Source organism: Cetorhinus maximus, unplaced genomic scaffold, assembly GCF_964194155.1.
Source record: "Cetorhinus maximus unplaced genomic scaffold, sCetMax3.hap1.1 HAP1_SCAFFOLD_398, whole genome shotgun sequence".
Classification (NCBI taxonomy): domain Eukaryota; kingdom Metazoa; phylum Chordata; class Chondrichthyes; order Lamniformes; family Cetorhinidae; genus Cetorhinus; species Cetorhinus maximus.
Window position 1 is genome coordinate 92,705 of NW_027596344.1, and position 25,451 is coordinate 118,155.

The 25,451-nt window shown below is 46.7% G+C and overlaps 1 protein-coding gene across 1 annotated transcript in view; it reads right to left on the reverse strand.

Annotated features, from left to right (window-relative positions):
• The window catches only part of LOC144673607 (plexin-A1-like), a 316,439-nt gene that overhangs the window by 91,471 nt on the left and 199,517 nt on the right, over positions 1-25,451 (reverse strand). The window contains exon 8 of the mRNA XM_078535357.1: positions 22,507-22,621. Within this exon, the coding sequence (XP_078391483.1) occupies positions 22,507-22,621 (115 nt within the window). The remainder of the gene's footprint in view (positions 1-22,506; positions 22,622-25,451) is intronic.

A 25,451-nucleotide genomic window follows, 5' to 3' on the forward strand; every position in this document is an offset into this window, starting at 1 on the left:
TGAGGGTACTCTATTCCAGCATGTAGAGCAATTCCAGAGCAGCTTATATTCACTCTGGCTGCGGACTGGCTCTGGACTGCAAAAAGGCTGCTGCCTTCCTTCTCAAGCAGTTGGTCCTTCTCTAAAAGCAAAACCCCCCAAAACCCACTTTTTAATCACAGTCCCAGGCATGGTTTTACTTTCAGAGCTGTCAAACCCATGTGAACCCCTTTGCACACCTGGGTCAAGAGGTTTACAGTTTTTGTTTTTAAAACAGCGGCTTAATTACTCTTTCTTGGGAAAGGTTGCTTTTTCTAGGAATAACAATCAGAGCCCTGCATTAACCCTTTAAAGGACAGTGTCTTTTAAAACACAAATTCTTCCAGAATGTTCCAAGTCCTTGAAGATAAATCATTTTCTGTGATTAAAGTGTTCATGACAGCTACATCAAAAAGGCAGCCTCACCAGCTCATTTGAATAGCAAGTTTTATTGAAAAAAATGACATCAATTACAGACTCTCAATGGGAATTCAGACTTTCCCTCCAATAACAGTCGTATCTTGAAAATTCGCAAATGCACCTTCGCATCGTCCCTATTGCAGGTAAGGGCCTCACATCATCAAGTCAGGTAATGGATGGGCTTCACTCAGGGCTGACAGCGCTTGCCCTGCATGCTCCCAGTCTCTTGGAGAATCATTTAGCGGTTTAGATTCAGATACACGTGATACTGGATAAGGTGAGGGCAGCACAGCACAGCAGAGGGTCACCTATGAGGGTCATCAAAAATCGCTGCAGACGGGAGGTGCGAGAAGACAGCTCACCACCACCGACTTCCCAAGGGCAACAAGGGCGGGACAATCAATACCAGCTTTATCGGGGGCATGGACATCAGGAGAACGAATTTAAAAAGTTATCGACTCCTCACTTCCACTCCCCCATGGCCTCAAGTGGAGCCAATAGACATGCAAGGCCCATGAGCAACTGCGTTACTCCCAACGCCACTCTACACCACCCCCCCCCAAAACCTGCCCCCTCCAACCCTGCTCCCCACCACCCCCCCCGCCACCCCCCCCCAACCCTGCTCCCACCCCCCCGCGTTCACCTGACTGGAGAACTCCACATCTGCCCTTGTGCTGAGCAGAATCATAGAATGGTTACAGCACAGGAGTCCATTCAGCCCATCCGACCCATTGCCAACTCTCTGCAAGAGCAAGCCTAGCTAGTTCCACATCCTGCCCTTTCCCCCTAATGCTGGAATTGTTTTCCCCTCAGGCGCTTATCCAACTCCCTCCTGAAAGCCCCAGTTGAATCTGCCTCCAGCGCACTCTCAGGCAGCACATTTCAGATCCTAGTCACTCGCTGCCTAAACAGGTTTTTCCCCCTCACGTCACTGTTGCTTCTTTTGCCAATCACCTTAAATCGGTGCCCTCTGGCTCTCGACTCTTCTGCCAATGGGAACAGTCTCTCCCCGCCTACTCTGTTCAGACCCCTCATGGTTTTGAGCACCTCGATCAGATATCCTCTCAGCCTTCTCTGCTCCAAGGAGAACAGCCTCACCTTCTCCAACCTATCCAGGCAACTGAAGTTCCTCATCCCTGGAACCTTTCTCGTGAATCTTTTCTGCGGTAACATACAAAGGGCCGGCCAAGGTGTGCCTTCCTGACATGGAAGATACAAACCTTGGCGAGCTGACAGGGAAGGAAGGAGAGGCACTTCAAACTGCAAATGGAAGGGGAAAGGGCCCCAGATATAGGGGCAGGAAAAGAGCACAGGTAGCCGGAGCTCCGCTGGTCAAACACCTGTCCACTGGGATGCCAGTCTTCAAGCAACTGAGACAACCAAACATTCGACTGTCATGAATTTAAGACAAGTTTCCTAAGCAAGTTCAAAGAACCACAAGTGAACGTTTCATCAATAAAATACTGCTAAATTCTGCAAGTCCCCTAGGTAATACTGCAAGATGTTCGTTTGTGATGTTTGATCAGCCTATTACCGCACGCACAGAATAACATGGAGCATCCAGCATAGAAACAGTCATTTGGCCCAGCGGCCCCATGCTTCATACAAGCCTCCTACTACCTTCCTCCATTTAACCCTATCAACATGTCCTTCTATCTGGTATGTAATTATCTAGCTTCCACATTCTAACCACTCTCTGGATAAATAAACATCCCCTGCATTCCCTAGTAGATTAACCATGAGTGGACTATCTTACATTAATGGCCCTTAGTTCTGCTCTCCCTCACAAGTTGAAGCATCTTCTCCAGGTTGTAGCCTCTCAAACCCTTTACATAATTTTAAGGACTTCCTCTTAGGCTACCCCTCAGTCTTCCCTTTTCAAGAAAACAGAGCCCTAGCCTGTCTAATCGAAACTATTGCCCCTGCTGTCTGATCTGTGGTTTGGAATGAGATATAAAGAGCCAAATCAGCTTTACAAAATTAGATAGACTTCACCTTTAACGTTCCCCCACTCCCACAGCTGAGTCGCAAATTGGGCAGGTCCATCTTTTGAACTCTTCTGTGGTTACACCCATAGAACTTACCTCTTTGGGCAAACTTCGTATGTAGCCCAATGCCCATTATTTAGAAATATGATATTCCTGTGAAGAGTCTTGGGATGTTTTATCACCTTAAGATGCTATATAAATGCAAGTTGCTGTTGCTTGGAAACTGGAGCAAGAAAATCACATGCACACACACTTAGCTGGCTCATATTCCCCCCCAGCTATTTAATAAGTTTGGTTCACTGGTGCAGCGCAATCTCAGTGGGGAAAGACCCTTATGTTCTGCCAGAGGATTATATTTCATTCACATCTGCACGTTGCTTCTCTGATTATTAATGTACTTTTAAAAAATTGCACCTCCAAGTGAAGAGCCCCTTAAGCAACAACAAAAGTGGAACAATTTCTGTTGCTGAATCAAAGGACACCAATTTAAGGTAATTGACAAAAGAACCTAAGGTGACATGAGGAAAAACTGTTTTGCGCAGCAAGTGGTTATGATCTGGACTGCACTGCCTGACTGCGTGGTGGAGGCAGATTCAATCATGGTTTTCCAAAGGAAACTGGGTAAACATCTGAAGTGAAAGGATTTTGCAGGGCCACAAGGAGAAGGTAGGGGATTGGGACACGGTGAGTGGTTCCTGTAGAGAGCCAGCATGGCAGGCTTCATCCGTGTTGTAACCATGTTATGTTTCTGTATGTCAACATGGCGGAACACTTCACTCTTCTGGCACACTGCATCAGTGTCAGGCATCCCCCAACACCCCCAGCGCACCACCAACCCCCACCACCACCCACCCCCCAACCACAACCTAGGTCAGGGGCAGCAGGGTTGAGCGATCCTGAACCAAGTCACTCATCGTTTTAAGATGTGGAACCTCAGCCATCAGTGCTGCAGTGAACACACTTCCCACACACCAGGCGTCACTGGGTTTGCAGTGGGTGTGGTAGTGTTTGTTATTGGGCGAGTAATCCAGAGATCTGGACTAATGATCCGGGCACATGAGCTCAAACCCCACCATAGCACCTGGGGAATTGAAGTTCAATTGATCAAATAAATCTGGAATATAAAGCTAATCTCAGTGACGGTGACCACGGCAACTATCATTGATTGTCATAAGAACCCATCGGGTTCCCTAATGTCCTTTAGGGAGGGAAATCTGCTGCCCTTACCTGGTCTGGCCTACATGTGACTCCAGGCCCACAGCAATGTGGTTGACCCTTAACTGCCCTCTGAAATGGTCTAGCAAACCACTCAGTTGTACTCAGGGTGCTGGCGTTGATAGGGATGGGCAACAAATGCCGGCCTCACCAGCAACACCCACATCCCATGGATAAATAAAACTAAAAAATCTACGTTGCACCAATATTGGACAAAAAAAGCAATCGCAAGGCTCCCGGCTTCTCGTAATGAGTATCTGGTGCAACACTAATTGATATATACAGTCACGGGTTCAATCTCTGGCTCACATTGAGGTGGGAGATTGAAACATTCATCTTCAGGTCTGTGGCCAGCCTAGCATCATCAGTAGCCACTAAGCCACTGGATACACCCAATGTTAATCAAACAAAGCCTCTGGTGGCTACCATAGCCATTACTAAAAACTCCTTTAAATGACGAAATGAAACGTGTGTACCTCTCCAACACGCCAAAGCATGTCAAGGCTACATTTGACCAAGTGCGGCATCACACGCCAAAACTGTGTGACGCCAAAACTGTGTGACACCAAAACTGGAGTCAATGGGAATCAGGGGGAAAACTCTCTGCTGGTTGGAGTCATACCGAGCACAAAGGAAGGTGGTTGTGGCTGCTGGGGGTCAATCCAGCTCCAGGACATCACTGCAGGAGTTCCTCAGGGTAATGTCCTCAGACCAACCATCTTCAGCTGCTTCATCAATGACCTTCCTTCCATCATTAGGTCAGAAGTGGGGATGTTCGCTGATGGTTGCACAATGTTCAGCACCATTCACGACTCCTCAGATACTGAAGCAGCCCATGTCCAAATGCAGCAAGACCTGGACAATATCCAGGCTTGGGCTGACAAGTGGTAAGTAACATTCGCGCCACACAAGCACCTGGCAATGACCATCTCCAACAAGAGAGATTCTAAACATCGCCTCTTGACATTCAATGGCATTACCATCACTGAATCCCCCACTATCAACATCCTGGGTGTTACCATTGACCAGAAACTGAACTGGACTAGCCATATCAATACTGTGGCTACAACAGCAGGTCAGAGGCTAGGAATCCTGCAGTAAGTAACTCACCTCCTGACTCCCCAAAGCCTGTCCACCATCTACAAGGCACAAGTCAGGAGTGTGATGGAATCCTCTCCACTTTCCTGATGAGTGCATCTCGAACACCACTCAAGAAGCTGGGCAATATCCAGGACAAAACAACCTGCTTGACTGGCACCCTAACACAAACATTCACTCCCTCCACCACCGACGCACAGTGGCAGCAGTGTGTACCATCTACAAGATGCACTGCAGAAACTCGCCAAGGTTCCTTAGACAGCACCTTCCAAACCCATGATCACTACCATCTAGAAGGACAAGAGCAGCAGATAGATGGGAACACCACCACCTGGCAGTTCCCCTCCAAGTCACTCACCATCCTGACTTGGAAATATATCGGCCATTCCTTCACTGTCGCTGGGTCAAAATCCTGGAACTCCCTCCCTAACAGCACTGTGGGTGCACCTAAACCACATGGACTGCAGCAGTTCAAGAAGGCAGCTCACCACCACCTTCTCAAGGGCAACTAGGGATGGCAAACAAAATGCTGGCCCAGCCAGCGACGCCCACATCCCATGAATGAATTTTAAAAAGCGCTTAATTTTATTTTGAAGGTCACAGATGCTGTTTTATAGGCAAATGCATGCATAGCAAGACCTGACGAACAGCAATGAGGTGAAACATAGACTCATACAGCACACACAGGGGAGGCCAATCAGCCCACAGAAAAGCGACACTGCAGAAAGAGGCCATTCAGCCCATAGTTTCTGCACCGGCCATAAAGAGAGAAACAAAGAAGCTAACCACTCAGTTTTAGTCCCACTTTCCACCATTTAGTGCCAACGCTTTGAAGTTGCTGTCCAATTAATCCCATTCCCCTGCCTAATCCCCACAACATTCACCTTGAATTACAAATGTTCAGTTTTAAGTCAGTAACTATTGGTCTTGAGACTGGGAGATCGCCCTGCCCTACTTTCAACAATGCTGTGGGGCCTTTCAACTCTACCTGAAGTGGGCTGACGCTCACATTTTCAAAGAATCACAAGTCAGTGCCACACTTGGTGACGTTTGGCCCACGGTTCCCGTGCTAACACCACACTGCAGCAACCCTCGCAAAGCCCATTTTTCCACGTTTTTTTTTCTGCATAACCTATTTTCTTTCAAGCAGTTTATCTAATTGCCCCTTGTGACTGATTTTGATTGATGCAACAAAAGAGCTCTATAACCCAACTGTGGGCTTGAAAGAATTCCTCTGGGCCACAATCTTCCGTCTTTATGCTAATTTAGGGGAAACACTGAGCGTTGCGCAACATTAATGTGAAATACTGAATCTTAGGCATTAAAACTAAACCTCGGGTACCATTTAAAATGGTATCTTTCTGCCTTTTTGGAGAGGCGGGGCATATGGCCGGCATCAATGGACAGCGTCCAGAGAGTTAGCAAGTCAGCCGCCACCATCTGGGAATCCCATTAATGTCTGCTGAGGGACAGTAGAACTGTGGGAAAGTAGTCCAATAATGTTATCTGTCCGACTGTACTGGGAGCTCCATGGAAGTGTCCCAAAAAAGCAACAAACAGGAAGCACCTGCATTCTCCCAAACTCCACCCCCCGATTCCTTTTAAAGGGACAAAGTCGCTTTTATCTTCCACAATGTGGAAAGATAGATAAACACAGACAGGTAGAGGTGGCTAGGGTCACCACCGGTAGGGCAATGTCAGACTACGCCATCACCATCACAGGCTCGGTGATATTCAGCCCGTCATGTCAGTTTTGCTCCATATTATGCACCTAATCCGACTTCATTCTCCTGCTCCCAAGCTATCAATGTACCCTCACCCTTAAATCGGGAGGTTGTGGGTTCGAATCCCACTCCAAACACTCCCCAGTGCAGTACTGAGGAACTGCTACGCTGTTGGAGATTCCACCTTTCAGATGAGACGTTAAACCAAGGCCCCATCTCCTCTCTCGTGTGGATGTAAAAGATCCCCCGGCAGCTATTTTTAAGAACTGCAAAGGAATTCTACCCGGTGCCCTGGCCAATATTTATTCATCAAACAGCGTCACTAAAACAAAAGGCGATCTGATCAATTATCACGTTCTTGTTTGTGGGAGTTTGCTGTGCTCAAACTGGCTATCACATTTCCGACATTACAGCAGTGACTACACTTTAAAAGTACTTCAGTGGCTGTAAAGCTGAAGAAAGAGAGATGCTGTTGAAGCTTTTTGCCTTGCACTCATCAGGGCTGTTCACAAGGACACCAATAGTAAAGGGAACAACAATTTATACTGCATGAGAAGAGTGTGTTGATTGGTTGGTAAGCAGACTCTGATTGGTAGAGGCATTACCAAGGAGAATGTGAAAGGGAATAGTTAACTGCCAAGCTTTTGTTCAAATTCAATTTCAGTTGGGCTCACAGTGTGGTTCACTTACACATGTCATTTATTCATTCACAGGGCCCTGTCCTTTGCAAACAGAAGGAGAATGTCTACACATTGCACCTTTTTCAACTAAACAAAAGCTTGGGAACAATCATTCCCTGGTTCATTCCCCATGGCAATGTCTTGACCAGAGTTGACCTGCCTGGTTTGAGTTTGAACAAAAACTTGGCAGTTAACTGTTTCCTGGTGCATTCTCCGTGGCATTGCCTCTACCAGAGTCCACTTGCCAACCAATCTCTTCTCATGCAGTTGCTCCCTTTACTATTGACGATCTTGCGAACCTGTCCTGATGAGTGCAAGACAGAAAGCTTTAACAGTGTCTCTCTTTTTTCAGCAATACTCAAGTGCTGTACAACCAAACAACTATTGGCCTTAGAAAGCGCTTTGAGATGCCCAGGAGTCGCCATATAAATGCAGGCCTTTCCTCCTTCTGCCTCCAAAGCTGGATCCTGACCCTCGGCCGCAAACAACATCTCCCAGTCTCCGCGAGAGCCATCCCAAGGATGTTAAGGCCTCCCTTCCACCTGTTAACTCACACCGCCTCAGCTGCACAAACGGCATCTTCACCCTCTCTTTCGTTGAGGCAAGCAGGGATTGACATTACCGTGGGGCGGGTGGGGAGGCCTTCACTTGAATGATTTCTCAGAAACCAAAATCAAATCGACAACCATGATGAGGGGCCAACCTGCAAACTGTCACATTCTCCACCGCATAAAAATACCTGAGGGAGCCGAGGTTGAAAGCTGAAGTGCTCCATCAAAAATTGCTTGCGTGTGGAAGGGGGATGAACCCACCTGCCACCACCCACCCCATCCCACCCGCTCAACCAAGTTCTCGCCTTGGGTTGCCAACTCTGCTTGGTGCATTCCTGGAGGATTCATCACATGGTTTCCTGCCTTGATCCAGCCCCCCACCCCCACACACACATCATTGGTCCATCCTCCAGGGGCAACTGCCTTCCCACGGCCAATCAGAAAGGCAACAGGCTCTCGGGTACCCAATTGGACTACCCTTGACCGCGTACTTTCCACCACCCGCCCTCCCCCTCCCCCCAATATTTTAAAAACTATTAGGTATAAATGTTAGAAGACAATTTGAAAAACATATTTTTGTGTTAAATTTGGTATTATGATGTTTTAGCCAGCTTTTATTTTTGCTCACAGAGAATCTCCCAGGGATTAATTCTGAATTCCTGGGAAAACTCCAGGACAATCCTGGACGATTGGCAACACTGCACAAGCCAATAGGATCAGCAGCAATCCCCGGGGAAAAACAGCACATTGGCCTATACAATGATGTCACACATTTACATCTGGTTCAGATGTGAGGCACAGTGAGCCACTTCAACTAAATAAATATACCTCAGCCGACAGGCTGCAAACTTGGCTTGGCGTTGATGGACTAATGGCCGGAAGGTGGGACGTGTTGACAGAAAGGAGGCAGGACTCTGTTCTGCTGAAAGACATCTCTTCAGTTGCTTAGCACAACCCATCAAGCCAGCCTTTGTACAGCACTCAAGGGTTAACTCAATGCTCTATCCCTGGCCCAGGGCCCAGGACATGCTAAGCTGGAAAGCGTTGAAGGCGATACTGGTATTTAAGGGCCTGTGATGAAGTCAGGCCTCATCCCTTCCAGTCCTCTGTTCCCACCCACTCCTTCAGCTCACCGGGCACCATGCCACTAGGATGCTTGATGCACTGACTTGTGTACATCCCCTTTGGCACAGTGCAGGTGCAACATTCCACTCTCTCCCCGCTCTTCCTTTCCCTGTCACACTGCACCTCGTACGCGGTTAAAATTACAAGAGCAGAGATTTGAGTTTCCTGCTGGAACAAGCTGGTAACTCAGCGTCCTGCAGCACAGTTGCCAAGTCTCAGTCCGACACATTCCTGCAGGTTTAATCACACGGCCTCCTGCCTCCAACCATCCAACCTAGTCAAAACAGCCTTCACCCACGACCCCACCTCCACCATCCCACACCTCCCCAGCCCCACCATCCCACCTCCCCCCACCATCCCACATCTCCAGTGTTTTGTATAACCCATAAAAAGTTTTTTTTTAAATATCTCTATGATTTTTCATCATTCCCTTTCTTGATTGTTCTCGCTCCTAGTTGTTTCCCTCTCCTATGCCAAGGGGTTCCAACCTGTGTCTGGGGCCACACAGGGCTCATCAAGGACTCGTGTGCAGCTCCTGAACTTGATCAATCGGTTATGTTTTGATGGTAATTAATTAGCACGTTTCTTTTCTTAAAAGCTTTTATCGACATTATCCTTGTGAAAAAGTATCGCTCAATTAACAGCTTTTTATTGCTGAAAGGGGAGGCATGTTGCTGAAGCTTTTCATCTTGAACTCATCAGGACAAACACAAGAATGCCAAATTTCAAACAATCACAGCAATTTATACTGCAGGAGAAAAGGGCGTTGCCTGGTTTACAGATCAACTCTGATTGGCCAAAGCATTGCCATGGAGAAAGCAACAAAGGACTATTGGTTTTCCAAGCTCCCGGATAATTCAAAAAAGGTGCAAGGCTTGAACATATTCCTTTTGTTTGCAGAGAACGGGTCCCTGCGTATGAATATATGTCACTTCTAGCAAGTATAAATGAGCCACACTACAAGCTTGACTGATTATTATTTTAGCTTGGTTCCTGGTGTAGCTATTAGCAACAGCTAACAATTTTTTTTTAGTAAGTAATAAAAGTGTTTAAAACACTTGTTGAAATATATCTCTGTTCAGTTTTCCATTATTATTGACATTTGGGTAACAACACTGCGGTTCTTAAAATATTGTGATTTTGACTGAATTTAAAAAATGGTTCTTCTTGTTATGGAGGTTGCTGGTCCCTCTCCGAGTGTGAAACAGCCCAAGGACGGTCGCTGCCCTAAGGGCTCAAAAACCAGGAACAAAGTATAACAGGCACCAGCATCTGCACAACTGCAACTTGGCGTTTATCAGGCGGGAGGTTAAAGTAACTCCCAAAAAAATGGTTCAAACGACCGTCTGCAGCACTGTCAGATTTTAAACAGGAGGAAAGGTGTTCTGCAGCTCCCAAAACGTACATTCCTTCCTAGTCAGCAAAGATAAGCAAGTCAAACAGTCACGCAGCAGTTTAAACTCTTGCTGCAGGGTCAGAGCTTGAACTGTCAGAAACAAATTAATAATTGTTAAACAAGAAGAGCCCAGCATCTTCAATCTCGACAGCACATCCATCTCAATAGCGCAGTCACTGCACTAAAAAAGAACCCAACAACAATAGGAACGCAGCAGGAAGTAGCGAGGGTGATGGTTAACGGCCAAGGATATTGAAATGTTTCATATTGCCGTTTTAGTCAGGTGTTTTTTTTTTAATTCATTCATGGGGTTTGGGCGTCGCTGGCTAATTACCTTTGTTCAGAGGGGCATTTAAGAGTCAACCACATTGCCGTGGGGGTTTGGAGTCACATGTAGGCCAGACCGGGTAAGGACGGCTGATTTCCTTCCCCTAAAGGACATTAGAGCACGTGTTCACGTTCAGATACTCTGGGAGGAATTGAAGTCCCCTCTCCCTGTCCTGGGAGTTGAGGTAGGGGGCGGGGGTGGAGGGGCCCGTTTAAGCAGGCGGGAAGGCACGGGGTGGAGAGCTTGTCGCCATCCCGTCTCACCTCCGATTAAAGTCAAGGGGGGAGGGGGGAGGGGGGGGGGGGGGGAGGGGGAGGTCAAGGTTGGCCCCTAGACCGATTGAGGCCCTTAAGTGGCCAATTAAGGGCCTCATCCCACCGTGACTAGAGTTCCAGGGAGAGACCGGGGCCCTGTTTGCACGCTATGATCTCATAACTGGAGGGCGGAAAAAGTGATGAAATCTCCAAGAATACATCCAAGGTGAGTTCGCAACGGTAAACTAGAGGGGTTGACTAATTACGATGCTTCAGGCATGGCAACCCCGTCGGGCAGGTGGTGCTTTCCTTATTAAAAACCTGCAACAAACTTACAGCAATAACGTTACCGAATGGGCTTTTATCACACGCTGACCTGCTTTGCACAATCATCGCCTCCCTCAGGCTCCGATGGTTAAAGCATTGCCAGGGTTAGAAAAGATGTGGCCAAGGTTGATTAGTCTGAGAGGTGAAACTAGCCAAGGTACTGCCCAGTCCATTTATAAACATTTAAAAGAGAAGGACCAGACCTCAAATACCAGCCTGTGTGCACAGAGGTAACTGCTTTAAGCGGGTACAGCCATTGAACTCAACCCACCTGATCGAAACCATCCACCTACCACCAGGCAAGGGAAAGGGAGGAATAAAGTCAGTCACGTTTCTCGCAACAAACATATGACTGCTGAGAATAGACAGAACCAGAACTGTGATGCCCCATGTGGCCGAATAGCAGGTCATCCAAATTCACTTACAACGAATAAATACTTGGACGAGAGATGGACGAACACCTTCCAGTGCCTTGGCGTGTTTTCCTACGTTAAAGGCGCTAGCTAAATGCAAGCTCTTGCTCTTGTTGTAAAGAGGAGTAAGGGGTGGGTTGGAACGCTAAAAACGGAATTAAGCTTTCCACACAGGCACATGGCTAGGACAGATTTGATTGCTGAATTCTTTTTGTATTCAAATCTTGTACTGTCATTTACTTTATAACCATGCTTCCCGAGGGCTTGTTATTTTAATGGATATTCTAAAAAGAAAATAAAAATTGTTGGGTTGTGCAGATTTAATTGCACCATTCTCATTAACATTTGGTCATTGGAAGATACTATCCTCCCCCTGAGGGAGGAGATAGAGAGAGAGGAGAGAGAGAGAGTGAGAGAGAGAGAGAGAGAGAGAGAGAGAGAGCGCGAGAGAGAGAGAGCGCAAGAGTGAGAGAGAGAAAGAGAGAGCGAGCGGGAAGGCGAGAAAGAGAAAGAGAGATGCTAGAGAGAACGAGCGAGAGAGAGACCGAGTACGAGAAAGCGAGAGAGAAAGAGCACAAGAAAGCGAGAGCACGAGAAAGTGAGAGCGAGAAAGATAGAGAGCAAGAAAGCGAGAGAGCACAAGCAAGAGAGAGACAGAGAGAGACAGAGAGTGAGCAAGCAAGAGACAGAGAGACAGCAAGGGAGACAGCACGAGAAAGTGAGAGGGAGAGAGAGAGAGAGAAAGAGACAGACAGAGAGAGAGAGCAGGAGAGAGAGAGAGCAAGAAAGCAGAGAGAGAGAGCAGGAGAGAGACAGCAAGAAAGCAAAGAGAGAGCGTAAGCAAGAGAGAGCAACAGAGAAAGCAAGAGAGAGAATGTGAGAAAATGAGAAAGAGAGAGAGTGAGACAGACAGCGAGACAGTGAGAGAGGCAGCACGAGAAAGTATGAAAGAGAGAGACAGAGAGAGAGAGAGAGAGAGAGCGCACAAGAAAGGTATTTGAATGGAAAGATTACTTTAGTTACAAAGCCAGAGACAGAGACAGAGTACCTGGTCATTATCTCATTACTGTTTGTGGGAGCTTGCTGTGCACGAATTGCTTGCCACGTTTCCTACATTACAACAGGGATACACTTCAAGAAGCATTTTGTTGCCCGTAGAGCACTTTGGGATGTCCTGAAGTCATGAAAGACGCTATATAAATGCAAGGTTTTCCCTTTTTCTCCCTTTCTTTCTTTTGTTCTTATGGAAATTCTGCTCATGGACAGTTCCTGGTTTAATATTAAGAATTCTGCTCAGGTTAGATACCCACAACAGCTTGATCATTCACTTTGTAGTGAGCATAGCCCCCAAGATACCAGAAATGCAAGGATATACATTTCAGGAAAGGATTGACAGCGTCTTTTCTTCTCTTGATAACACAACGCTGAGAGATGACCTAATAAAGGTTTTGATAGGGTGGATACAGAGAGAATGTTTCCCCCAGTGGGGAAGAGCATAACTAGAGGCCATCGATATAAGATATTCACCAGGAAATCCAAGAGGGAATTCAGAAGCAACTTCTTTACCCAAAGAGTGGTGAGAATGTGAAACTCGCTACCACAGTGAGTGGTTGAAGTGAATAATTTAGATGTATTTAAGGGGAAGCTGGACAAGTATATGAGGGAGAAGGGAAAAGGGAATAGAGGGTTACGATGGTAGATTTAGATGAGGAAAGATGGGAGGAGTGCGAGTGGAGCACAACACTGGCATGAACTGGCTGGTTCTGCACCCTATGGCCTATGTAACCCTACGTGAGTTTGGGTCAAATAGTGATTAATACCCTTCAGGTCAATCTGGCCTGGCCAAACCTGGAGCAATTATTGGTTGCATCATGGCCACATCATATGCCTGGCAGAGGACAATAGGCTGCCATTAGTTTCATATAACGTATAATGTGCCCAACTCCAATGGGCAAATTTTGTGATTTGATTTTCTAATCCTAATGCGATTTAAATTTTGACAAGATTGGGCTTCATTGGTTTGGGTTTCTCTTCTCTTGGTTTCTTCTTTCTGAAACCAAGAGCCAGGTTTTCGCAGAATCTGGAAAACTCCACAGGTCTTTTACAAGAAGCTATTTCTTTGATGTGGGATCTGAATAGATGTTTGTTATTATAACAGATGGGACACTTGAGGCAATTTAAAAGCTTTGAATGGGTTTCATGAATGGGAATTTTTTTCACTATCAAGTGTGTATAGGTGAGAGCTGTATTAGATTGTTTACTTTTTTTCATCTCTACATGGCTCCTGGGGTCTGCCCATAGTGGATACTGGGTGAATGGCTATAGGTACGGAAGGTGGATATAAGGGGCCATGGGGGATATAAGGGGCCATAGGGGATGGGTAGGGGGTGACGGGCTATAAGAGCTGAGGGCTGGAGGGCACAAACAACTGGGACAAAGTCCCAGAGAATCGAACTAAGCACTTGCCTGTCCCCATGGTCATCTAGGGTCTGGTTCCAGGGTCCACAGGCCACCTCAAGTTTCCCACCTTGGCAGCAAAATTAAGGCCTTGAAGTTCAAGGGATCTTCCTTATGAGTTGGGCCAAGACTGCCGAAGGCTAAGCCAGCCACATTGCCTAAGTAAATTAGCCCTCTGCTGGAGAGTCTTTTGCATGGGGAAAAAACAGCATCAGTTCTCTCTCTCTCATCATGGGACAGGACAAGGAAAGAACATGCATTTATGTAGCCACTTTCGTGACTTCAGCATGTCCCAGAGTTAATGGCATACTTTATTTTTTTTTGAAGTCTAATCACGATTGTAATGTGGGAAAAGCAGCAGCCAATTTACACACAGCAAGCTCCCACAGGGAGCAATGTGATAATGACAAGATAATCTGTTCTTTCGTGCTGTTGATTGAGGGATAAATATTGGCCAGGACACCAGGGAGAACTCCCCTGCTCTTCAAAATAGGGCTACCTTAGGAAGCGGAGGAGGCCTCGGTTTAATATCCCAATCAAAATATGGTACCTTCAGCAGTGCAGCACTCCCTCAGGAATGCACTGGGAATGTTAGCCTAGATTTTGTGCCCAAGTTTCTGGAGAGGGATTTGAACCCACAACCTTCTGACTCAGGGAAAGAGCAATACCCATTGTGTAAAAGTGGAGTTTAGTGGAAGGGTTCTGTTCCTAATTTGCGCTGAGCTAGAATGGCATAAGATTCCAGTGCACAAAAGAGGCCATTCAGCCCAATGTGTCTCTGTCAGCTTCTTGCTGGAACGATTCAATATTGCCTCATCAACAGGTCAGCTGAGGTAGGTGCAGTAATACTGCAGGTGTCACACATCTCTCTCTGCATGGTTTGGGCTACCGGCAGTGTTGGGAGCCCTGAGTCTTACCCAACGATCTCACCACCCTCCAGAAAGATGCACTGATGACTGGGCCTCAGATAAGAAGATCTTACTTGGTTGCGATGCCCATCCCTCCCCCACTTAACCCCCACTCCCACACCAAGTGAGCCAGTTCCCTTGAAGAATGGTTCCTGGTTTGGGGTGGGAAGCAGTTAAAAAAAGAGTTTTAAAAGCGCTAACACTGCTGAGAAGGAGTTAAACCCATTCTCCATCACCCACCATTCATTTTCAAACCCACCAGCACATTGACAGTTCTATTTTTCTCTCATTTCTATTAAGCCACGGGACATCAGAGCGCCTGGGTCTGTCAAAGAGCAGACAGACGACTCAGCACACACCTGAACCATCCTGGGATAAACATGGGGAGGGAGACAGCAGAGGCCTTGCAGCAACCAGGAGCTAATACAATTATTGGAAGAAATGAAATAACTTCCGAGATTACAAGCTGCGAAATCTTTAGCCTTGTGGCTATCGAGCAAGGCTGTCTGAAAAATATTTGCTGAACTGCCTCATTGTTTTGGAAGAAGGGGACCATATTTCAAGGAGATATTTTGTCTGGCGTCACTGATATCCTTATTGATAAAAGATATTACTGGGTAAATTGAGGTAAATAATACTAGTTAATCCTGCACTGCTCCAGTTCATTATCTTGTTCCTCGAGGGATATTTTGTTCCTTTTGAAAGCCAAATCTACACTGTGTTAAAATGATGTTGCGTAAGCACATCCCCATTTTTAAACAGAAACAGCCTCGATCTAAGCGACTTTTACCGTTTCATTTCTACCCGTGGTTCGTCGCTGCCTTCTCACTCTGGCTTCGAAACAACACACAGTTACAACTCAAATGGGGAGCAGTGGCCTTTGCCGGGGGTACCGGGTCCAATTCTGGACGTCAGGCTTTGAGAAGGATGTCAAAGCCTTCGAGAGGCTGCAGAGGACATTTACCACAATCTTACCAGGGAAGAGGGACTTCAGTTACGTGGGGAGATTAGAGGGTTGGGATGGCTCTTCTAGTTCAAGGGGGGGGAGATTAAACAGTTGCATTCAAAATTATGAAGAGTTTCGATAAGAGTAAATGAGCACATAGGAAATAGGAGCAGGAGTAGACCATTCAGCCCCGCCATTCAATAAGATCATGGCTGATCTTTTATCTCAAATCCACTCTCCTGCCCTGTCCCTTGATTCACATAATTCCCAAAAACTAATTCATTTCAGTCTTGAATAGGCTCAAAGACTGAGCATCCACAGTCCTCTGGGGTAGGGAATTTGAAAGATTTACAACCCTTAGTGAAAAAATTTCTCTTCATCTTGGTCCAAAATGACTCACCCTCTTATCCTAAGACTAGTTCTAAACTCTCCAACCAGAGGGAAACAGCCTCTCAGTATCTACCCTGCCAAGCCCTCCTGGGATTTTATACTTCTCAGCAAGGTCGATTTTTATTCTTCTAAACTTCAGAGAATATAGGCCCATTCTCCTCTGAGGGAAATCTCCTCGACACAGGAATCAATCCTTCCTCAGATGAGGAAACCAAAAGCTGTACACGCTACTCCAGATATGGTCTCACCAAAGTCCTAAACAATTGCAGCAAGACTCATTTACTCTTACATAGCAACCTCCTTTTAATAAAGGCTAACATGCCAATTGGCTTGATTGCAGGCTTTCCCTGCATGTTAACTTTCCGTTTCCAGTACTTGGTCGGCTTACTAGAATTTGTATTTCTTCCCCATCATCTTTCCATTTAAAAAAAGTGACCTCTCCGCAGGCTGGGTTCACTGCTATTACCTGGATCTAATTCTAAAGTATTTCAGCGTGCTAGGCCATTCTCTAAATCCTTTGCCACAGGAAGCTGATTCATCTCAGTTCAGCTACTACACAGCGATTGATAGTACTGGAGGGTATCTCTCTCCCATGGCCACATGAAAGTAATTATAGCACTGCGGGGGGGTGGGGGGGGCAAGACCTGCTCCTTAACCTCATGAGTCAGAAGACCATGGGTTCAAGTCCTAGTCCAGGGGTTTGAGAACAAAATCCAGGTTGGTACTCCAGTGCAGTACCGAGGGGGTGCTGCACAGTCAGAAGCGGCGCCTTTTGGCTGAGGCGTTAAACCCGAGGCTTCAGCTGCCTTTTCAAGTGGGCGATAAAGATCTCCAAGGCACTATTTCAAAGAAGAGCAGGGGATTTCTCCCTGGTGCCCTAACCAATATTTATCCTTCCACCGACAGCACTGAAACCAGATTATCCGGTCATTAACACACTGCTGCTTGTGGGAGCTTGCTGTGTGCAAATTGACTGCTGCGTCTCCTGCATTAAAACAGTGACTGCACCTCCTCACCAAAAAGTAGTCACTGACTTAGCTATGGAGCGCACGGGGCATTGTGAGGCAAGGAAAGGGGCTAAAATCAACGTACGTTCTATCTTTCTTTTGCCTTTGATGTATGCTCTGGGTAATTAGGAAAAAGAATTAGGAAGGGATGGCATGAGGGAACGGAACACTGTTTATTACTTCAGTATAAAAGCCCAGCTGCATGACCGGGGTTTGGGGGGAGGGAAATGTACAGCTTGCTTACAAGACAAACAATCTGAATCGGAGGAGTCTTGCTTTGTAGAAGCACGGTGGGTCATTTTAGAATCAATGGAGTTGGCAGTTGTTATGGTGACATTTAGTAGCTGGTCTGCAGGTGCTCCACTCCATCAATATGAACCCACAGGGTCAAGAGGAGCGTGTGCATCAGGCTGACATTACAACAATAGAATGCCCACCCGAGGCATGTTATTGAACCTTTCTGAGGTAATTGCAGAGCCTGAGGCCTCTGTGAGGGCACAACAAAAATCTGCAGACCAGCTGGGTGTAAATGTTTCTTTTTTTGCATTGCCCTGTGTCTGGAGCAGGTTAATTCGTCAAACCTGCCTGGCTTACACACACGTGCGCATACACACAGGCGCAGAATGGAGATGTGACAGCGGGATAGAGAGTCGAGTACCGTTTCCTTATTTTAAAAAGTGCACAATTGCATTAGAAGCAGGTCAGAGAAGGTTCACTTGACTTGTTCCTGGGATAAGGGGGTTAATCTTATGAGGAAAGACCGGACAGGCTGGGCCTGTATCCCATTGGAGTTTAGAACAACGAGAGGTGATCTTAGCGAAACAGGTAAGATCCTAAGGGGACTTGACAGAGTTGATGCTGAAGTGATGTTTCCCCTTGCGGGGGGACCTAGAACTAGGGACACAGTTTAAAACTAATGGATTTAAGAAGGAGATTAGGAGAAATTCTCTCTCTCGGTTGGTCTTGATTCTGTGAAACTCTCTTCCCCAGAGTGGTAGAGGCGGGGTCATTGAATGTTTTTAAGGCCGAGATAGATTCTGGACTAACAAGGGAATCAAAGGATATTGGGGGATAGGGAGGATAATGACGCTGAGGCCACAATCAGATCAGCCATGATCTTATTCAATGGAGGAGCAGGCTTGAGGGGCCGAATGGCCTACTCCTGTTCCTAATTCATATGTTCACAACCCCAGGTACAAACTGAACTGATTGAACTACTTAATGCAACCTGGGCTTGCAAAGGTTTGATGTAGGATAGATTTGGACAGTTTTAACCAAGTGGCCATGGCCTCACAGTGCATGGAGAAGCCAAGTCAGGAAATAGAAAAATGTACCGGGGAGGCAGTCTTCTGAGCTTGGGAGCTCAGGATGTTGTTGAGTCCGAGCAGAGACCCAATTTAACCAACAATACAGGAGGCAGCTTGTAAACTTCTTGGTTTATTCCATTCTTGGGATGCAAGCGTCACTGGCAAGGCCAGCATTTACTGCCCATCCCTAATTGCGCTTGAGAAGATGGTGGGTGAGCCACCTGTTTGAACCATTTAAGTCTACAAGGTGTAGCTGGACTCACTGTGCTTTGTGTAGGGATTCGATGCAACTGAGTAGTTTACTGAACCATTTCAGAATCCCAGTAACAACACTATGCTATGCTACCACCCAACTGGTTGGACGTATGACTAGAGGCTTGGTCACATGATATGGAAATGTGGTTCTTTTTTTTCAAATTTTATTTCCTCCTTTCCCTGAGTCAATGTTGCAGCCCCCTGCCAAATATGGGTTTAATGGAATTAAGCAGGGATGTTAACCACATTGCTGTGAATCTGGAATCACATGTAGACCAGGTAAGGACAACGGATTTTCTCCCATGAAGGACATTAGTGAACCAGATGGGTTTTTATGACAATCCAGTAGTTTCATGATCATTATTAATGAGACTAGCATTTCATTCTAAATTTATCAATTCACTGAATTTAAATTCCCTCATTTGCCGTGGTGGGGTTTGAACTCCTGTCTCCAGAGCATTAGCCCGGACCTCTGACTATTAGCCCAGTAACAATACCACTATGCTACCACCCTCACTGGTCGGATGTATCTCTGGAGGCTTGGTCACATGACCTCACGCCATTAGCCACCCCCGACACGCCCAAACGTGCGTCGTCTCCCTGCCTTCCTGTGGCCAATCAGAAAGCGAATAGACCCATTGCTATCCAGTAGGATGGTTCTTGACTGTCAATTCAACAAGCTTCGTCCCACCTTGTATTGATTGTATTGATTGAAAGAAGATTGTAACAAAGGAGGCCAAAAAACTTTGGGGGAAAAAAAGTGGTGACATTTTTTTTTTTCAGGTTTTGGTGAATTTTTCCGCTGGCTTTCGTTCACAGCGGCGTTCCGGAAATTAATCTTCAATTCCTAGAGAGTTGGCAATGATATACCTGACCCTAGAGTGACAGTGAGCACCCACCTTAGCAAGTACTCTGGTCCCTGGCACGAGCACAACCAGGTTCCTTGCTCTTCAATTTAAATGCCAGGCAATTAACCTTTTTTTGCGTACAATGAGAGCCATTTCAAATGTGTGAAAGCCAAGCTTCAATCCTTCAGTTTGATGGGAACACAAATCGTGGCTGGAAATGTTAACACATAGTGCGTTTTTTTTTGTTGCAAATTTTATTTCCTCCTTTCTCCCTGAGGCAATGTTCCAGACACCTGCCAAATACGAGTTTAGATAATGGAATCAAGTAGGAAGGTTAACAATGTCTACAGTTTAAATTTGGAGGAGTGTTCTGCTAAAGATGCAGAGAGAGAAAAGGAGAATGTTTCATGCCAGCACAAGAATTTCTCAGTCTGTGAGGGGAGGGGGAAATAATTAGTAATTAGATCATTAATTGGCCATTAGCACTGGTTAAAAGTGGCACTTGTTAAACAGGGGCGCACCATTCCCCTCCCACCCACCAGCTTTGAGGTGTCAGCTGTGGCTCAGTCTATAGCACCATCGCCTTTGAATCAGAGGGTTGTGGGTTCATGTCCCACTCCTGGAAAAAACCAAGAACTGTGATTGTACTCGAAAGAAGTTGCAATCTGTGACTGTTGGTAACTCGAAAGAGTTTCCCACCCACCAGCTGCTTCTGGATAACTAAATCCTGCCTACCCCACCCCCCACCCCCCCACCAGCTATTCAGTGCTGCCCAAATGCGTGATATTACCCTTGTTTGCAAGTTTGAACTACTCCAAAAGCACTGATTATAGAGGGATTTTTACAAGCAATTAGCCTCATCCACATAAAACCAGGCAGGAGGGTTAATGCCTCATTAATGTGAGCTGATTATTTATAGACCTGTTTTTTTCAATAATGCCAGTAGATTCGGGATTCAATTCACTCTCTCCTCACAATGAGGTGCTGTCAACTTGGAACATAATCCTGGGGGGCTCATCACGATCAGGTGACCTCCCCGGCCATCCCTCCCAAATATCGTTTTCCCCCTCCTCCAACTCCAAAATGCCTCATAATGAATAAAAATGTTCAAGGGACACTGAGAACAACCTTGCTTACAATGCCCCTATGACTTCACCCGACTGTGCATAATCCAGGGTTTGTCCAAGAGCCCAGGAGATGGAGTGTCGGTTCCTGGAGACTCCAGGACAATCTCCGAGGATTGGCAATCACCAACCTCCCTGCCAAAGCAAACCATCTCTCCGACACTGGTACGGGGACGATCCCGGGCGGAAAGCTGCGTGCTGTACTGTTGCCAAACACCCGCTTATATATTATCAACCAGGCAGAGCAATAAGGTCACCCACCTCTGGGCAGGGCCCAGTTTTTATACCCACACAACAGTGGCTACTTTTCTATGAAAGCAATTCAGGTTTGAAAGAGGGAGGGAGGGAGTGAGTGAGTGCGCCAACGAGCGTCTCATCATATTCAGCGAAGCTCCACATGAGAATTAAGCTCAAAAACCTGTCGACATTCTCCAATGACTGGCTAGGAGTAACTGGCTGTAGAATAGGAACGAACAAGTGCTGTCAGAAGAATAATGGCCGGCATTAAAATCACGAGTGAGGTACCTCAGAACTTAAGGGTTTGGGCCACTACTGATCTTAATTTCCATATGTGCCTTTGGAAATTCCATGCAAAGGGGTCAGTTTTGCATCTGGCACCAAACTAGAGAGAAAATTGGAACAGGAGGCAGACATTCAGCCTCTCGAGCCTTTTCTGTCATTGAATTAGATGATAGCAGATTTACATCTTAGTTCCAACTCCCATCCTGGTTCCATACCCTTTGATAACCTTTGGCAAATAAAAATCCATCATTCCCAGTTTTGAAAATTTTCAATTAACCCCCGGCCTCAACAGCTTTTTGGGAGGGAGAGACACTTCCAGATTTCCACTCCCCCCTCATGCGGTGAAGTGCTTTCTAACACCACCTCCGAACACCCTAACTCTAATTTAAGGTTAACCCCACCGCCTTGTTCCTGCGCCAGAGGCACTGGGATTAGAAGATGCCACTCAGAAGTAGAATAGTTGGACAGGAATCTAAGGCAGGACAAATATAAGGTGCCGCACTGTGACCCAGGTAGATTCTGTTCTCCAACATTTCCAACACAGGCACTTACAGCACAAGCCCAGGAAATCATGGACAGGAGCAGGAACCCTGGCTGATTACCACTCCTGCCCAACTCAGGAGCACTAGAGTCCCTGCATTTGCTTAGCTGTGTCCAAACAGGAACCGGAACATTCTGTCCCTTACGGTTTAACATGACGCTCTTGGTTGAGGATGACGCTAACCTGCAGGGCATCAGGCGGAAGTCCCCCCCATGTTTTTTTCTCGCCTGAAAGCCCCAGGGACTCCTGACCCAGGCATTCCGAAGACACAGGGGCACGGAACAAATGACAAACTTGCATTGTTGCTCCGACCCGCAAGAATATTGCTTCTCCCGACGTTCCTGGATTATCATAAAGAGTTGACCTCGAACAGAAAGCCCGCTGATTAAACAGGACCTTCAACCAGCTGGGCACAGCAAGCGTCAAAGACAAATGTGTTGAGGGTTGAATTACAATCGCTTCTATCCTGTGACTTGTGACAAGGAGTCTGCTTTATGGTGTGCTCATTAATTGAAGAGCCATCAATAAATATGGCATGTCTGGGGATCGCTTTCTGTGGATGTATTGATGTAGAGGGGGGAGGGGGAAGGGATTCTGCAGTGCAAGGGCTCTTGCACTTAATACAGACAACAATCTACTTCAGTATCCCATCATGGGAGCTTACCTCCGACATGTTGACTCGTCCCTCCTGGAAAGAGCAGTCCGCTGCGTTCTGAGTGCAAATGTGACGATATTTGCACCAGTGACAGGGGAAGGAACCATCGACACATGAAAGGCAGCTGGGAGAGAGAGAGAGAGAGAAAGAGAGAGATAAAGGATCAGTGAATGCAAGACACATCTGGGAAACAGTTGCGCTAAATCCACACACACACACCCTCCATCCCCACTCAGTTCCAAATTGAATTTCTTTGAACCTACAGCACAGAAACAGGCCATTCAGTCCAACTGATCCACGTCAGTGTTTATGCCCTATGCAAAACTCCTCCCACCCTTCTTCAGCTAAATCTATCAGAGTTTCCCCTTCATAGAGCACGGGGAAATACAAAGACACCTAATCAAGGGGCTGAAATGTTTACTCCGTTCCCATGCAACCACTCACCCCACGCCTCCCCCTCCCAACCTCTCCCTCCTGGTTTTCACTCCATCTTTGAAAGATGGGTCATGCCTCAATGCCCCTTGAACACAAAGGTATTGTCCCTCCTTCCCTGGCTTACTGATCAATCCCGCAGCCCATCCGTTAAATATGGTTCTTTACTGTTCCAAATGATCGGAGCCCAAGCGATGATCACAGGTTCGTTGTCTCTCAGTGAACAACATTTGCCTCCACTGACACTCAACCTCATTGAATGTTCCAGCACAGAAACAGGCCATTCGATCTTCCAAGGGTGCAGCAATTGACCTCACACGAGCTGCTTGACGCTCCAACAGATTCCCAAACCCTTCAGTGTCCCACCTTTCTGATCATCTCTTTAGCTCTGTGCTTCATCCACAGCCTACGGCAGAGGATTGCACATTCTCACCACCTGCTGATAAACTCTGAGCCTCAATTCTTTTCCCATTACCTTAAATTTGTGTCCTCTCATTACCACCTCACCGACCAGCGGCAATCTGCTTTGTTAATGTTGAAATTCAACTGTTAGTCAATTTCGTTCCTTCACGTAATACTCTCCAACATGCCCAACAATTACCCCCATGACAACCTTGAATGAATGTTAGTGTTGGCTATGGCGCAGTCGGTAACACTCTTGCCTTGGAGTCAGAAGGTCATAGATTCAAGCCCCACTCCAGAGACTTTAGTGTGGAACCTAGGCTGATGATGTGATTCAGTACTGAGGCAGCACTATACTACCAGGGCTGCTGATGCTTCAGTGGAGGTGTTAAACCAAAACCCCATCTGCCTGTACAAGTGGAAGGTCCTATGGTGCTAGCTCCAAAAAGAGCAGGAGAGTCTGTCCAGGGCCAATGCCTACCCATCGGCCAAGATCCCTAAAACAGGGCTGCTCATTATCATGTTGCTGTTTATGGGAGCTTGCTGTGCGCAAATTGTATTTCCTACATTACAGCAGTGACAACACCAAAAATACTTCAATGGCTGCAAATCGTGTTGGGACATCCTAAGGTTGTGAAGGGCGCTTTGTAAGTTCTGTCTACCTACGTTTAGATGAGAAACTGGAGGGGGAGGCACGAGAGAGAGTCCAACACGTTGGTGCAGAAATCAAACACCAGAGGCCAGACAGGCAGGAGTCTCCCCAGGATTCATTTCAGCCTGTCCACCAAACGCTGTCAGGATTTTGCCTGATAACTTCACATTAACTGAAGTGATGACATCAATCAAATGAAAACCACTTGACAGGAATCATTAAAGCTCCTGTTGGTGCATTAAGGGAGCACAGTCTCATCTCTAATCAGTGCGGATTTTAACCTTCTGACAGTACAGAGAGGGGTGGGCAGTTTATTCAGAGGAAGCTAAAATCTGACAGTCGCTTTTTTGGCTGTCATCAGTGTTCTGTCAGTTTGGTTTCATTTGTCATTCTGCGCTCCTTGTTGTATCTACACCTTGAGAAAGGTTATTATTGACTTGACGCCAAATCCAAACAGGTTTGTTTCTTCCCCATGTCTTTCCCTCCTTCCTGGTTGCTTGTCCAACAAGTGGCCGTGTGCTGCCCTGCCTCCATCTTGGCAAGAAAACGGTCAGAGATCCCGATCTCTTAACTCATTGTCTAGGCCATGTCTAACTTGTGGATAGCACTCTCTCACTCCCCCCACTCCCTGCCACCTAATTAGAAGGTCATGGGTCCAAACCCCACTCCAGATGCTTGAGCACAAATCCTGTGGCAGTACTGAGGGAGTGCTGCACTGTCAGAGGTGCCACCTTTCAGATGGGGCATTAAACCAAGGCCCTCATCTATATGCTTTATGGCAGTTGCAGTGAAAGTTGGATGTCCTATTCATGGAGGAGCGGAGAGGTTACCTCACTGACCTGGCCATCATTCTGTAGGTTTATGGGTATTTCAACCTCCAAGGGCATCACAGGCCATGCCGACTCCTGTTTTCACTTGACATTATGTCTTCAAGCTGGAGCCACTAAGGTCAACTGTGGTGCTCCACCCAGTCTAAGCACAGCAACTTCAGCACAAGCCAGGGAAATGAACCTGGCATCCTCCTGGTCTTTATTGCTCTGTATCATCCAATAGTGTATGTATCAAGTCATCAGGTGCGACCAATTGGAATGCCATGATCCTGCAAGTGGAGGTGCCAGTGGGCGGGGGCAGGGAGTTATGCCCCCACCTTCCTCCCTTCCCCAATCATTCTGAGGTTGCCCAACATGGCTTTGGAGGACCACCTTAATTTCACTCCTGAGAACTTCCATCACCCGACTTGGGATATAGGTTAAGTCTGACGGTCTATCTGGATCCAGGTTCATCCTTATCAACCAGGCAAGCAGATAGTGCCCCATTCCCTGCTCAGTCCCCTCCCTGGAGAATCAGCCAAATCTCAAGCGCAACTTGCTTCCTTTAAGACGTTCTTTAAAACTTACCTCTTTGGTCAAGCCCTTGGCCACATGTCTTATGATGCTATGCGGTTCAATGTCAAGTTCTGTTTGATAAC